Source organism: Macaca nemestrina, chromosome 19 (assembly GCF_043159975.1).
Source record: "Macaca nemestrina isolate mMacNem1 chromosome 19, mMacNem.hap1, whole genome shotgun sequence".
In the NCBI taxonomy this organism is placed as follows: Eukaryota; Metazoa; Chordata; class Mammalia; order Primates; family Cercopithecidae; genus Macaca; species Macaca nemestrina.
The window spans coordinates 73749985-73765673 of record NC_092143.1 but is presented as its reverse complement, the minus strand read 5'-3'; the positions used below and the strand labels follow the sequence as shown (position 1 = coordinate 73765673).

Sequence of the window (15689 nt, the reverse complement as noted above, 5' to 3'; positions counted from 1 at the left end):
GTTATCAATAGTCGCCACTAAAATAGGTTAATTACACAGTTCTTTTAGAAGGTTTAGGGTAAGGACATACCCCTTAAAACACACTTTTATGATCATAACGTAATCATATCTGTAAGACTACTCATAATAAAAGGCTTGGCTAGGCGTGGAATCCCAGCATTTTTGGGAGGCAGAGGTGGGAGGATCACCTGAGGTCAGGAGTTCGAGACCAGCCTGACCAACATGGAGAAACCCCGTCTCTACTAAAAATACAAAATTAGCTGGGCGTGGTGGCGCGCACCTGTAATCCCAGCTACTCGAGAGGCTGAGGCAGGAGAATCACTTGAACCCGGGAGGCAGAGGTTGCAGTGAGCCAAGATTGCACCATTGTACTCCAGCCTGGGCAGCAAGAGTAAAACTCCCATCTCCAAAAAAAAAAAAAAAAAAAAAAGGCTTAAGATTTTTTGTGTGTGGTAGCATATAGAAGAATCATCATAGCCTTTTAAAAGCCTTTATGAAATTCTTAACCGCACATAGCCTGAAAATTCCATGAATTTTTAGGAGCTGTTTTAGGTTTCAGTGAAATTAACATGGGTATTTAAGGTGGACATACCAGGGTTTTTGTTTGGTCATGTCTCTGGGTAACTGCTTGACTATAGATAAGTTGCTTCTCTGGACATCAGTTTTCTTATTAGTACAATGAATATAACATTTACCTCACCTAGTTGTGAGGATTAAATCAGATGAGGTATGTACAATGGCATTTGGGGTTTGAACAATTTTTTTTTGTTTGTTTGAGTCAGGATCTTGCTCTGTTGCTTAGGCTGGAGTGCAGTGGCACAAACACGGCTCACACTACAGCCTTCACCACCCTGGCTCGGGCGTTCCCTCCCACCTCAGCCTCCGGAGTAGCTGGGATTACAGGCATGCACCACCACACCCAACTAATTTCTTAAAAAATTCTTTGAAGAGATGGAGTCTCCTTCCATTGCCCAGGCTGCTCTCAAACTCCTGGGCTCAAGTGATTCTTCTGCCTTGGCCTCTCAAAGTGCTGGGATTACAAGTGTGAGCCACCGCACCCAGCCTAAAACGGCAGTTGGAAGGGGTGAGTTAGCGCCCTCTCCTCTTTTTCCCTCATCACCTCCCTGTAACTAACATTAGGAAGAATAATGAAGAAAACATCTGAGTGGGAGCTTATGTAATTTGTCGAGGATATACAATGTTTAAAAAGTTAAGACCGTGAGAAAATGAATTTGAATTTTCACCAGTATAGAGGTGAATTTACATTTTAAGCAAATCCCACATGTGAAAATCCAAACTTAAAAAACAGTTAAATTATTATCAGTTTGTAAAATAATGTAAGGAAGGATTTCTCTAATAATAGGCTCCCCCAAGGACACTGAAGATACCTTAAAAACAATACCAGTAAAATCAACTTTGTAGAAATAGACCTTAGCAATCCCATTTTAAAATATTCAAATAAAATGAAATTACGTTCACACAAATGCCTGTACACAAATGTTTATAGTACAGAATGAGTATCCCTAATCCAAAAATCTGAAATCCAAAATGCTCTAAAATCCAAAATGCTTTGATGCCACATGTGGAAAATTCCACACTTGCCCTGGTGATAGATCCCAGTCAAGGTGCAGTTAAAGCTTTGTTTTATGTGCAAAATTAATTGAAAATATTTTCTGTAGTTACCTTCAGCCTATGTGTTTAAGGTGTATATGAAACATAAATGAATTTTATGTTTGGACTTGGATCATTATGTATATGCAAATATTCCAAAATCTGAAAATATCCAAAATTCAAAACATTTCTGGTCCTGAGCATTTTGGAAAAGGTCTCAATTACAAATAAAACTCCTCAACCTGTAGTTTTATTTGTAATTGCCAAAACCTGGAAACAACCCAGATGTCTTCTAGCTGGTGAATGGATAAACATTTGATACATCCATACAGTGGGGTGCTACTTAACAGGGAACAGACTACTGATACATGCAGGAATATTGATTAATGTCATGTGGACTGTGCTAAGCTAAAGAAGCCAGAATCCAAAGGTACATACTGTATGGTTCCATTTATATGATATTCCAGAGACGGCAAGACTAGAGACAGAAAGCAGATCAGTGATTGGCATGGGCAGGGAAGAGGGATTGACTCCAAATGGGTTTGGGCATTTTGGAGAACAATCTGATCTGTGTCTTGACTTGACTATAGTGGTGGCTACAGGAATGTGTGGTCACAGCTAATGACTGTACACTACGAAAGGGTTAGTTTTACTATCTGTAAAGTGTGTGCTTTTTTTTTTTTTTTTTTAAGAAAAATCTATTTTGAATCGTTCAAGGTACAGCTATTTGTAATCTTAAAACTTCATTTCATAGCTAAATTGGCATGAACATTTAGCTGGAATTCTTTCTGTGCTGGTAGGTATAACCATTACACAAAGGTTAACTTAAGTAATAGTTTAATATCTTTCATTATTAATTATAAATAGAATGTTGAACTGATTACAGTTCTTAATGATTTTACTTCTTGCATTTCTCTCTAGTTGCCAGTCAGGTTAAATGCCAATCAGGTTAAATAGCATCTGTCACCTCATGTACAGAGGTCAAAACAGGGCATATTTTAGCCTTGATGGGAACAGACAAGAAATAAATTATCAGAAAGCTTCATGACAAGGTCTTAGTCTGCGTTTTGGGAAATGAAGGGAGAAGCATTAAAGAGAAATGTGGGAACAGGAACCGTTTAGTTTTACAGAGCTGTGATAGTTGGAAACAAGTTGGGCCATGTGAGTGTTGTTGGGGCTGAGTAAGGGAGTTGGGGCCCCCTTTTGAGCATGCTGCTTGGCGTTTTGGGATCTCCTTAAGCCACACATGTTATTTTGAAATCTAACGATGAAATTGAACACTAGTTTTTCTTGCTCCGTTCCAGGTTCTGTTGCTGAAGAAAATGAATGTTCTGGTACATTGTTGAGCACAGGAAAATTAAACTATTGTTTCCAGCCGTTTTTCTTAAAGGCTGTGCTCTGTAGCCTAATTATACTGGGCATTTTCATAAAAGTCAGCTGACTAGTAGAAAATGGGTAACTTGGTGGTTGTGTTTCACTTTGTTTTCTGTAATAATCTCCAGTTACGGCACCCTTGCTTCTGTCTCAGCTGACTTCACACTGACTTCCTCTGATGACCAGCAGTCTCTGCTGCAAGTTGCTACTGGGCTGCTCAGTATTCTCCAGAATGATCTACATGGCTGTCATTTGTTCTCACAGGGATATTTTTAGATTTGCCCATCCTGAAGCGGTGTCATTTTTGTCCCTGACATAAACTAGATTTAAGCAAGTTTTTCTCCATGAGGTCTTCAGCAGCCTCTGGAGGAAAGTACTGGTTTCTGAACACATGAGCATTGCTTTGGGGACTTTGGGTTAACTTCCACCATGGATTTCTTTTCTTTGTTTTGTTTTGTTTTTGATACAGAGTTTCACTCTGTCACCCAGGCTGTAATGTAGTGGTGTGATCTTGGCTCATTACAACCTCTGCCTCCTAGATTCAAGTGATTCTCATGCCTCGGCCTCCTGAGTAGCTGGGATTACAGGTGCCCTCCACCATGCCTGGCTAATTTTTGTATTTTTAGTAGGGAGTTTCACCATGTTGGCCAGCCTAGTCTCAAACTCCTGACCTCAGGTGATCCACCCACCTCAACCTCCCAAAGTGCTGGGATTACAGGCGTGAGCTACTGTGCCTGGCCTGGGTTTTTAAAATTATTTTTTATTTTTTATATTTTTTAGTGCACGGTTATATGTATCTTCACTTACCTCTTGAATTTTACTCTAAGTCGGTGAGATAAAACAAAACACAACAGTGTGTATATTCCTCCCTCTCCGTGCTGATTCTGTTCACTAGGCCTTGCATTCATTCATTCGTTTATTCATTGGTCCATTCATTGATCCTAAACCACTTATTAAGAACCTGCTGTTGCTAGGCACTGTGCTAGGCTTCCGGGAGACAGTGAAGCTTGCGGGACATCCCCTTCTTTACTGGACTCAGTTTGGAGGTGGCCTAATGTTCATGCTGCATGGTGAGTGCTGTGGTGGGGAGAGGGCGGGGGCCTTGGGCACCCACAGCAGTGGATCCGATCTTGTCACCTCTGCTTTCTTCTCAGCCACCAAGCCCACACATCCTCCCGCCATCATCTTTCTGATCTTTGCCATTGTGCTCTGGGGATTCACAGTCTGTTGTGGATGTACGTTCCTTTTTGATCCCACTTCCTTCTTACCGAGGAAACCTGAAACGTCCTTGCTTCTCTTACAAAATATTAGATTAAGATGAAAACTGGTGTTGGCTTTTGAAGGATTGTCCAGAAAATTATTGGGCCGATGACTGGAGTGGGTAGAAGATGGGGGCTGGTAATTTTTGGAGATGAAATAGGTGATGTTTATGGTCCTTCCTTAAGTTATACGTGCTGAAAAGCGAAAGCAGACACTGTCATTGAGTAAAGGTCTGGGCCACCACTCGGAGAGAAGGTGCATTGCTATAGTGGGAAAGCGTCTTCCCTTTTCTAAGCCCTACTCAGTCCAACAAAGCAGTTTATCTGTTTATAGAAAGTGAGTGTGTTGAAACCGTCATAGAGAAGTGAACTCAGTGAGCAGAAGTCGGAGCTTTCAGATTCCCTCAAAGGAAATAACGTTGTGACAGATCCAAAAATCCTAATTTATAACTTAACAGCCCTGAGAACTAAGCTTAAGGCCAGCTTCATATTTTCTCATTTTTTAAAAATTAAAAAAAATTTTTTTTCTTAACAGATTAAATTGTTAAGTAGAATAAAGTGTTATCTGGGTTACATCTGCAGCATGTTCTTGCTAGTCTTGCCAGGCCGATATCTGCAGGAGGGTGGTATAGGGCTCCAGGTTGCTTTATCCAGTCAGGATCTAGCCTGTTTGATTTAAATCCTTTGTTGGCAACATTAGAAATGGACTCTGAACAACCCCACAAAGAAACTTATGACTGGTTCATCATTCAGAGAGACGCCGAGAGGGCAAGAGGCTACCTGTGGTGTTGGTGTTCCGAGCTGGTGGGCCTTCTGCGTCCCATCTCAGGTGGCCCAGCCCTCCCAGTCTTGGGTGGCCTTGGCTCTCCATACACTTTTCATGAATATCTGTTTGGGCCAGATGTCTCCCACCCCGGTCAGCCAGCAGATACCAAGGCCTGGATCCCATATTATAGACATGGCTACGGGGGCTCACCCTTGTGTTTCGGGGCCTCTCTGAGCACTGAAATCATTGAAATCCAGGAAGCCCTGTTTTTTCAGATCTGGCCATTGCCTTATGTGTCTGTTTAAATTCCCAAACAGAAATATTGAATCAGAAAATCCCCTCTTCTTACGTATCCCGAAGGTTGATATGAAATAATATTTGGTTGTAATTGTGGAAGGGGTCCTTAGGAAAGCAGTCTTCCCAGGCCAGAATTTCTGAGTTTTTTGACAGAAGCACTGCCAGTTCTGGAATTTAAGTATCATAAAATAATCAGGTCAGCTGTCATTAAAATGTCTGAAATTCTATTACTATCTATTGCTTCCACTTCTGATCCACACTTAACAGATCTTGACATCTTTATACGACAGGATCTGAACTTGAGCCCATAACAACTTAGTCTTTGTAACAAACTTAATCAGGGTTAAGAGGAGAAAGTTCTTGCCAACAGAGCCCAGAGTTAGTTCCCAAACTTGGGTGTCTGTCAGAATCTTGGGTAACAGATTTTTAAAGACCTCATTTCCAGCTTTTTAGGTAGTAGGTCTGGGTTGGGGTCCAGGAACGTGTATTTGTTTTTATCCCCCTTTCCCATATTTTTCATGAATGAAGCTACATTCTTAAGCACCAAAGCTTGATTCTGTTGCAGACAGTCCAAGGACCACTCTTGAGAAATACTGACCCAGAGTGTGCTCCTTGCCAGTTTTCCTCATTTAGTGGGGAAAAAAGTTAGATATAAAAACCTCCCTGACTGCGCCTTCGAACAGTGGAGGTGATGGGGTTGCTCTAATTTAGAAAGACAGAGTTCGTGATCTACAGGGAGTTGACTGGAACCTCAGATCCTCCAAAGCACACCTCATCCTGGCTAAATCTCATTCTCTCAGGAGGGAGTCCTCTGAGGCCCAGCACCAGCTCAGAAAGATTCAAAAACTCCCCTGCATTTTTTCTCTGTAAAAGACAAAGGACAGGACAATTCCCAAGGCTCGGATCCTTTGTGTAGTCAGTTTTCTGTTGAACTGATTTTGGAAGTAGCACAAAGTAGGGAGGGCTCTTACTTTTACATGGAACTATGCTTCCCTAACCTGGCTCATCTTCATAATTAGTTTTTAAGCTTTAAAACAAAGAGAAATTTCCGTTTTTTAAAACCACCCCAAATGATTTTCATGTACAAAAACTTTTGGAGCAGTGTAGTAGTAAGTAATGTTCTTTAAGTTCAACCTTAATAGGAAATTCCCTACCAGATCTACTCTTTTTATTTCCATATCTCTAAGTTGGTTCATACAACAGAATTCACTGAATGCCACCTATGTGCCAGAGGTATTTCTAGCTGTCTAGAAATTGGGGCATGGTCCTCACCAGTTTCCTTGCCCTTAGCATCTACCCTTAGTCGTCAAGACTAACTGATTTTCAGCTCCCTGTGTGTCTCTTCTGCCTTAGAGCTGTGCAGCCTCTTGCCTGAATTTGTTGTGGTGACTTCTGGAGTAGTCTCTCTGCGTTTAGCTACCTCTTCTCCAGTTCATCCTCCTCCTGTGACCTAATCCTGTCACTTCCCTGAACAGAAGCGCTGATTGCACCCATTGCCCACATGGTAAACTTGCCCAGAGTCCAAGGCCTTGCATCATCTCACTTTTGTCTCTCAAACTTAGCACATTTTCCCATAAGCTGTTCTGTCTGCTTGGCACTGCCCGCTGGGAACCTCCCCTCCTTCGTCTGTTCAGCCCTTTATACATACTTCCACTCGAACAAATATTTTCTGCTCCATGAAGCCTTACCTAACTCTCCCAAGCAGATTTTTTCTCTTTTTTTTCTCTAGTCTTCCTAATAGTCTCCCAAATAGCGTTATCATAAGGGATTATATAAGACACCTGGCCACCTCTAGGTTACTCTGGAATTCTTGGAGAAAACCATAGGGATTTAGTATAACTTGAGTTCAGCCCTCAGATTTTTTTGCCCTCAGGGACACCACATGACCTTGAGACCCAATGATTTAAGCCGGGGGTCAGAGGCAGTAGAGAAAGTTGGGACCCTGAGTATAGGTAGAACTGTGTTCTAGTGAATGGTACACACCTCTTATCTCAATCTCAAATGTAAAATGAAATTAATAATGCCTGCTATCATAACCTACATTCTCTTTTTGAAAATCAAATGAGGTATATTTGAGGAAGTTCTTGAAAAATGTTACATGCTAATCAAATGCAAACCATAATCATGGGTGTCCTGAAGGAGTTCGGTCCAGGAGCACAGGAGCAAGCTGGAACGTTTACCCACGTCCTAGGTAACGGTGTCCTGTTGTCTACTTCCTGAAGCATCTGTTGTCTCTGTTCCCTGCTAGCATACTCGTCATGTTCGTGAGCAGAAAGTTAGCTGCAATGGCATGTTCTTTGGTAAAAACTGTTTTAATCTCTGTCCACAAGCCTCACGACGTGTGGCGCTCCCAGGAGTCTGCTTTGTAACACTGGCCTGTGGTCCAGTGGGAGGGTTAATAGTAGCGGTGTGAGGAGACTTGGAGGGTGAGTATGGCTTCTTTGGACTCCCTGTAATCATTTCATCATTATGTAGCCAAGTTGCATTAAGTAAAAATGATACTCAGATTGCTGAAAGTGGCCCACTTGCAGTAAGCAATCTGGAGGCTTCATGAAGGCTTTTGTCATGTTTACTTAGAGCATTTCTGTCACTTTGAGATGCAATTAAGGGCATAGGTTCTAGACTCATGCTTGAGTTTGAATATTAGCTCTGCCATTTAATAGTGTGCTGACCTTGGATGTTTCTGAACCCGAGTTTCCACATATAAATGGGAATACCAAATCCATGAGTGTGTGTGAAGACTGTATGAGATAACATACAGGTTGACATAGCATTGACAAGAGAGATGTGTAACAAGTGTAGTTGTGTGTTTGTTGGTAGTACTAACTATACTAGCCCTGATTAGATATTTGGAGATAAAGTTAAGAAACAGATTTTGAAACACTTAAAAGAGTGGTATAGAATGTATCCATTTTGAGGCCAGTCGTGGTGACTCAAACCTGTAATCTCAGCATTTTGGGAAGCCAAGGCAGGTGGATTGCTTGAACCCAGGAGTTCAAGACCAGCCTGGGCAACATGGCAAAACCTCGTCTCTACAAAAAAATACAAAAATTAGCTGGGCATGGTGGCACATTCCTGTGGTCCCAGCTACTCTGGAGGCCGAGGTGGGAGCATTGCTTGAGCCCAGGAGGTGGAGGTTACAGTGAGCAGAGATCGCACCATTACCCTCCAGCTTGGGCAACACAGTGAAACCCTGTCTCAGAATGAAAATAAAAATAGAATGTGTCCATTTTGTGCTGATAATTTATAAATTTTTCTTATTGTTTTTTAACTACCTTGTGTCTCTGATAGCTCTTTTCCTCAACAAAAGTTATTTTTGATTGAACACATCAAATAATTGAAATAATTTTAAGCAGTTTTTGTAGGAAGGGGACTGGTATTTGAACCTATTTACTGATACTTTTTTTTTTTTTTTTGAGATGGAGTCTTCGCTCGGTTGGCCAGGCTGGGATGCAATGGCACGATCTCAGCTCACTGCAATCTCTGCCTCCTGGGTTCAAGTGATTCTCCTGCCTCAGCCTCCCGACTAGCTGGGGCTACAGGCATGCGTCATGATGCAGGCCAATTTTTTTTTTTTTTTTTAGTAGAGATGGGGTTTCACCATATTGGCCAGGCTGGTCTCGAACTCCTGACCTCAAATGATCTGCCTGCCTCGGCCTTCCAAAGTGCTGGGATTACAGATGTGAGCCACCACACCCAGCCTTCATTATCTTTAAAAATAGAAATAATACCACCTCTAAAGTAATTCTGAGATGATAATGTATAAGTTGAAGAATTTGGGATGTTATAAGCTTTCAAAAAAAAGTTGCTTCTGGTGTGATTATTGTTAATGTTAGAGTATTTCAGAGATGTGTTAGAAGCATTTTTGGTATTTGTTAAAAGAATGGGCTGGGTGTATTCTTGTTCCAAGAATCAACAAGTGCACTTTAATATTTTTATTTATGCCCGCAAGCCTCAAGGGTAGGGATGCTGCTTCTGTGACTGTTCTTCATTTCCACGTTTTGCTCTCTGTGTGGGCATCTCCAAACCAGCCTGCCTTTCTGGTTATATATTCTGTCTTTGCTCTTGTTCTTTTTTCTCTATGACTTCTTGTTTGTTGCTTTCTGCATGGCTCTCCCTTGGTCTCTGTCACTCTCCGTTATTTATTTTCTCCTCCCACATTTTCCCTCATCATTCATGATAAAATATGAGGAATAGTTTATAATGTGTTGGTTTGCTGTATTTTTTAAACATTTGGGTTACCTCATTGTGTATCTTTTCTGCTGCTGGTTCAGAGTGTGGCTTTCCCAGGTGTTGACCAGGACGGGTCTGACTTGGTTCTTACTGTGTGGCTGTGCTGGGCTGGCGTGTAGGAATAAGGTATATGGCGCTAGATTCTGCTTCAAGAGAAGACTGTTTAACATACCCCTCGTGCCTGTGATGAACAACTGCGTTTCCTCTGGACATGACTGTGAGGAAGCCTCTTTCCCCAGCTCTGCTGCGGTGACCCTTCTAGCAAGCAGCTGCTCAGCGTTCCCAGGGTGTAGCACTTTCAGCTACAGGCCTTCCTTTACTTTTGTTTTACCAGCCTTCATAATATAAATGTAATTGTTTCATTATCTGTCAAGAGAAAACCAGTTATTTGACAACATGTATTTTTCTACATTTAGCAACTGGCATTTACACATTAGATTTTCCCATATAACAGCACATCCCTTAACCGTGATAATTAAAATAATCTTGAATAGATACAGTTACACTTAATTATGAATTTTATGCTGTAGTTGATGGAAGCTTGTTACATATTTATGTTTATAAGACTTGTTTGTGGCTGAATGTCAATGCTTAAAAGTTAGCATTTTTTAGTTTCTTTTAAGAAAAGGCCTAATAATTATGATTTTTGTTTGTTTGTTTCTTGTAATAAAATTCATTTTAACATTGCCACCCACCATTCAAGCAGTAATACAAAGATTGACTGCTTGGATGCTGTTTAATTCATGTGTGTGCTGTATAGGTAAAAAGCATGTTGTGACTATGCATTACTTACAGAATATGAAAAGGAAGATGCATGAGATCTAGCTGTGTTGTATTTTAGAACCACATGTGAATCTACAGTGACCTCAAAATAGAAATTTAATTATTAAAAACATAATGGGATGTTATATGAATATTTTGATGAAACACTCTTTCCTCTCTACACTTTTTTTTGTTTGTTTTTTTTTAGGTTTCTTATTTTTTTATTCTTATTTAGTGCTAGTTCATTTGTTCAAGAAATGATTATTGAGCGTTTGATAACGTGCTTAATTTGGTTTAGCTATTGAGGGCAAATCAATTATTCCAAAACCAAAACCATCACCAGATTGTAATTGTTTGATACCACATAAAGGATGTCACCTTATTTTGTTATTTAGGAGTAAGTTTTGCAGAATAAGCGTTTTCCAGCTCTTCTGTGGTTGCATTTTAGGGCCTTGGTAACATTAACTTTAAAATATTTAAAAAATTTCTTCTAGGGTAAAATTATGGCGATGCTTCATGGTATAGAACCGATGGGCCTTGATTACACATTCATCCGCGTGTAGGAACGGGAAACAATTTAGAATCAGGGTTCTGCCGTGGCCACTCATCTGTGAAGAGCAGAGTGAATTTCTGTGCAGGCAGATATCCTGGAAGCCCCTGAGTTTTCCCAAGAAGACAGCATTCTTTCTCCCAGTTCAGTTTTGAACTCAGCGGGCAACGCAGAACATGGAGCATGGAGCTTTAAGCTCAAGGCAGCCTCCAAGCTGGACGTAGGGAAACCACGAGCTGCTTGTGGCAGACAGCCTGGAGAGCAGTCAGTCCGCCCTGTGATTGGCTGAACGTTGGCCTCTGAATTGGCTGGAGCAGTGCAGGGTCTCTTGGTTGCTCTCTGTCATTCCAGTCTCCAGAATGGCTTTCACTGAATTGTACTTTGACATAATGTAGGGGTGTCAGTATCTAATGAATAAAATGTGCGAGTGTGTTCAATAGTTGGAAGTGAAATCTGACATTAGGACTGAAGGTGGGATTTGTTTTTTTATTAGCGGAAAAGTTGGGGTTGGGGCCAAGGCAATAAAGCCACCCCTGGCTTCAGCTGTACTTCCTCTCCTTTGAGCCTTTCTGGAGAACTCCTTGCAGACCTTTTGATTCTGATTTGAATAGTGAACTGAGGTTGAGGAACAAGAGTAAAACCCTTTTCTGTGCTTTGAACTTTGTAGAACTTGAATGCATGTTCCAGTTAGTTATATTGAGGCATTGAAGGGATTTGTCCCTAGAGGTAATGTTATAAATAGGCTAAGCTCAGGCAAACTTGCCAGAATTTATTTAATCTAGCATGTGTCTGAACCATACTATTCTGTTAATAGTTCCTTACAAAACGTAGCTCTCAGTAATTTATTACATTGGTTCTGTTGGGAGATGAATCTCTGGTTTCTCCTGGGGATGATGTTTGTTTTTTCTGTTAGGCTGCTCTGGCCAAAGTGGATGCAGTAGCCCCAGATTCCAAAGGGTCTTGGGCAGGAGGTCAGGGTTCTTTGGTGACTCTGTGCTGGTCCTAACTTTGAGGAAAAAGTCCCTAATGGCAGAGTCAGTACTATCCAGGTTGCTGGGAAAGAAAAGGGAATGCCTCAGGCCCTGGCTGGAGCAGCCTCTCAGATGCAAAGGAGAATAGTCTGGGGTGGCCCACGTGTGGAAATGTGTAAAAACAGTGGTAGCATGAGACTGTTGGGTTCAAAATTAACAAGGCTAATGATACCAAATGTGGCGTACGAGTGAGTGGTGTCGTTTTTGTTACGACTGTTCTTTGTCATTGTCAATAGATCACAAATTTAGTGTTAACATCTCATCTAATTTTTGTTTCTCGTAGTCTCAAACCATGAATTATGTGGGACAGCTGGCTGGGCAGGTGATTGTCACTGTAAAGGAACTCTACAAGGGCATTAACCAGGCCACCCTCTCTGGGTGCATCGATGTCATCGTGGTACAGCAGCAGGATGGCAGCTATCAGTGTTCACCTTTTCACGTTCGGTTTGGGAAGCTGGGAGTCCTGAGATCCAAAGAGAAAGTGGTGAGTGTCCTCAAGGAGAGGAAAAGTCATCCTGAGATTCAAAGAGAAAGTGAGTGAGTGTCCTCAAGGAGTGGAAAAGTCATCCTCTATGAATAAATCGCTATTGTGAGCTTTCTGGGCTTTTTTTTTTTTTTTTTAAACCTGAATGATGTTGAGACAATGTTATGAGAAGTCAACCTTTATGTATTGCTTTTGAAGTTGCTTTTAAAACCAGAAAGCTTGACTGCAGGAAGTCTCTTCAAAAAAAGGGAAACTGAAAATTATTATAATAATCTTACATGTCGCAACTCAGAAAAGCAAAACAGAAACTAGATGGGACAACTTAGGCATATTCAGAAAAATAAAAATTTCCTTTACCTTATATAGTATTTTTAAATACTTAGGTTACTTCATACTAATTGTAAGTGGAATAGGTTGGTATAGTCAAGAAAACACACACACACACATTTTTTTGAGTTGGAGTCTTGCTCTGTTGTCTAGGCTGGAGTATAGCAGTGTGATCTCAGCTCACTGCAACCTCAGCCTTCCAAGTGCCTGGGATTACAGGTACACACCACCACGCCCCCCTAATTTTTGAATTTTTAGTAGAGAAGGGGTTTCACCATGTTGGCTAGGCTGGTCTCAAACTCCTGACCTCAAGTGATCCACCCACTTTGGCCTCCCAGAGTTCTGGGATTACAGGTATAGAGCCACCGCATCTGGCTGTTTTTTTTTTTTTAAAGGAAATTAATGCCACATTTTGTTTTGACAAAGCTGTAAAAACTTTTGTAATCTAAATTATGGTGTTGATACCAGGACTTGTCCCCACATTTGACTGAGATACTAACCAACAGACCATAGGCTGGTTGACTTTCATTTTGTTTTAGGGAAGATTCTTTCAGGAGGAAGATATTTGTGTAGGTTTTTCTTTTTTCTCTCTCTCTCTTTTTTTTTTTTTTTAGACGAAGTCTCGCTCTGTCTCCCGGGCTGGAGTGCAGTGTCGTGATCTCAGCTCACTGCAAGCTCTGCTGGGTTCACGCCGTTCTCCTGCATCAGCCTCCCGAGTAGCTGGGACTACAGGTGCCTGCCACCACGCCCGGCTAATTTTTTTGTATTTTTAGTAGAGACGGGGTTTCACTGTGTTAGCCAGGATGGTCTCAATCTCCTGATCTCATGATCCGCCTGTCTCAGCCTCCCAAAGTGCTGGGATTACAGGTGTGAGCCACCCCGCCCGGCCAGGTTTTTCTTTTTTGTATATCCTCTTCAGGTTATGGAGCAGCTAGAAGTTTTGCTAGCATATCTGGTGTCAATCAAATGAGAAAACAGAGCTAGTAGTAACACTTTGCAGGTACATAGTAAGATTTCTCTTTCTACACTTGCCCCACAGTGTCTACTTAAACAACATAGAAAGGCTTTGTCAGCATTTTAAAACACAACAAAAGATCCTCACCGTTTTCTGGCACAGACCTAAAAGTATGTGGCAGAGGACCACCGGTGTAAGTCGAAAACATTTATTTTCAGCTTTCTGCTATTTTATATAGCTGATCTTTAAATAGAAATTTCCCTCTATTTAATTAAATTAAATGTTATTTTGAGAGTGAAAGAAAATGGATTTCACAAAACTAGATATTCTTTTTATTTTTTCCTCCAGGAATAACGTCTCATTTCTAGGTATTACAAAATCAGTTTCTACAGGAGAACGACATTTCAGGGTAATAGGGCTTGTGTGGTCTGGCCTCTGTTCAGGGTCACGCTTTAGAAAGTAAAAGCAGTTGCGGGTTACTTGGGGACTTAGAAACTTTCCATTGCACAACAGTGTTATTTAGCCATAGTTGAGCTTCTCTGGGATTTTTTCTTTCTTTGTGGTAATACCAATACTACTTTCAGTCTGGACCTGTTCTGGGGTGATTGGCAACAAACCAAAGTTTCCCATTAGTTCTGTATGGATCTATTGTAAAACTGCTGATAAGGTATCAATCATCATTACTTTTTTTGCTGGGATTGTTTTTTATCACGTTGGATCAGTGTCAAGCCTTTCAAAATGGAACCTGCAGGCAGATATGTATATAAGCACTTATACATCTGTAAATGGTGACCAAATAGATAAATCACCTTTTCCTGCATGCTGTGTGCCACTAATTAGGAAATAGTACAATTCCTGTGCAAAAGCTACACAATCGTGTTACTCTCTTGTCAAAACGTTGCATTTTTAATAGGAATGTACCTGTGAGACACAGGAAAAGATAATTTTTTTTTCCCCTACTCCCTTAGTATCTCAGAAACCAAAAAAATATGTTTGGGAGGAAATGTGGCCATTTGATTTACCAAAACAGCTTTCCTGTGAGAAAACTGAAAAACTGTGAGAGTAAACCTGAAATCATGCCTACTTCGAGATATGCTGGCAATTTGCATTAACTGTTTGCCTTATTTTAAGTCAGTTTGGGTTAGGGAAAGCTGGCCATTGATTTGAAAGTAAGACCCCAGTTTTTCAAATATGGGTGTACCTGTGAAGTGAACTTGAAATCATGACCAGCTTGAAACCACTGTTTAGAGTGATTTAGTATAATAATTTTCCCACTGCCATGGATTTGTAATTGTTTGATAGAACAGCAGTACTCCCAGTAAATTCAATAACTTAGGAGTTTAATTTTATAAAGTAAAGCTTTACTTGATATTTTAAAATTTATTTTTATTGATATCAGAAAACTGATGATTATTTATAAAAGTTTCTTTTTTTTTTTTTTGAGATGGAGTCTCGCTTTGTCACCCAAACTGGAGTGCAGTGGGGCAATCTCTGCTCACTGCAACCTCCGCCTCCCTGATTCAAGCGATTCTCCTGCCTCAGCCTCCCGAGTAGCTGGGATTACAGGTGCACACTACCACACCTGGCTGATTTTTGTATTTTTAGTAGAGACGGAGTTTCACCATGTTGGCTAGGATGGTCTTGAACTCCTGATCTCAGGTAATCCACCCGCCTTGGCCTCCCAAAGTGCTGGGATTATAGATGTGAGCCACCATATCTGGCCAGATTATTTATCAAAGTTAAATAACCCAGTGTATTAAAACTATTTTCATTGCTAATGACAGAAATTTATCCTCTACTAGCTTAGGCAAAAAAACTTGCTGTCAGAATTCCCTTTTTAGCTCTGCTTCCACTTGTGTTTTCTCTCTAATGTGAGATGGCCACCAATACCTCAGGCTCACAATCTGTTCACACTTCAACCCCAGTGGAGAGAGAGCTTCCTACAGAGGTATCAGTATTTAGCCTCCCTGTCAAAAGAACAGACGTATCTCTGGGACCAGTTTCTGTAGCTGGAAAAGGAGTATATTTATTGGCTTGGAC

At 41.0% G+C, this 15689-nt stretch overlaps 1 protein-coding gene across 7 annotated transcripts in view; it reads left to right on the top strand.

Annotated features, from left to right (window-relative positions):
* Positions 1 to 15689, top strand: part of LOC105478818 (lipin 2) — a 92798-nt gene that overhangs the window by 39519 nt on the left and 37590 nt on the right. For 5 of the 7 annotated variants that reach the window (XM_011736446.3, XM_071085591.1, XM_071085593.1 and 2 more), the window contains one exon: positions 12167 to 12367. In XM_011736446.3, the coding sequence (XP_011734748.2) occupies positions 12176 to 12367 (192 nt within the window). In that variant the 5' untranslated portion in view covers positions 12167 to 12175. Of the gene's footprint in view, positions 1 to 4031; positions 4056 to 12166; positions 12368 to 13586; positions 13843 to 15689 lie in introns of those variants that run through there. The other 2 variants (XM_071085590.1, XM_071085594.1) reach the window with 2 other exon arrangements.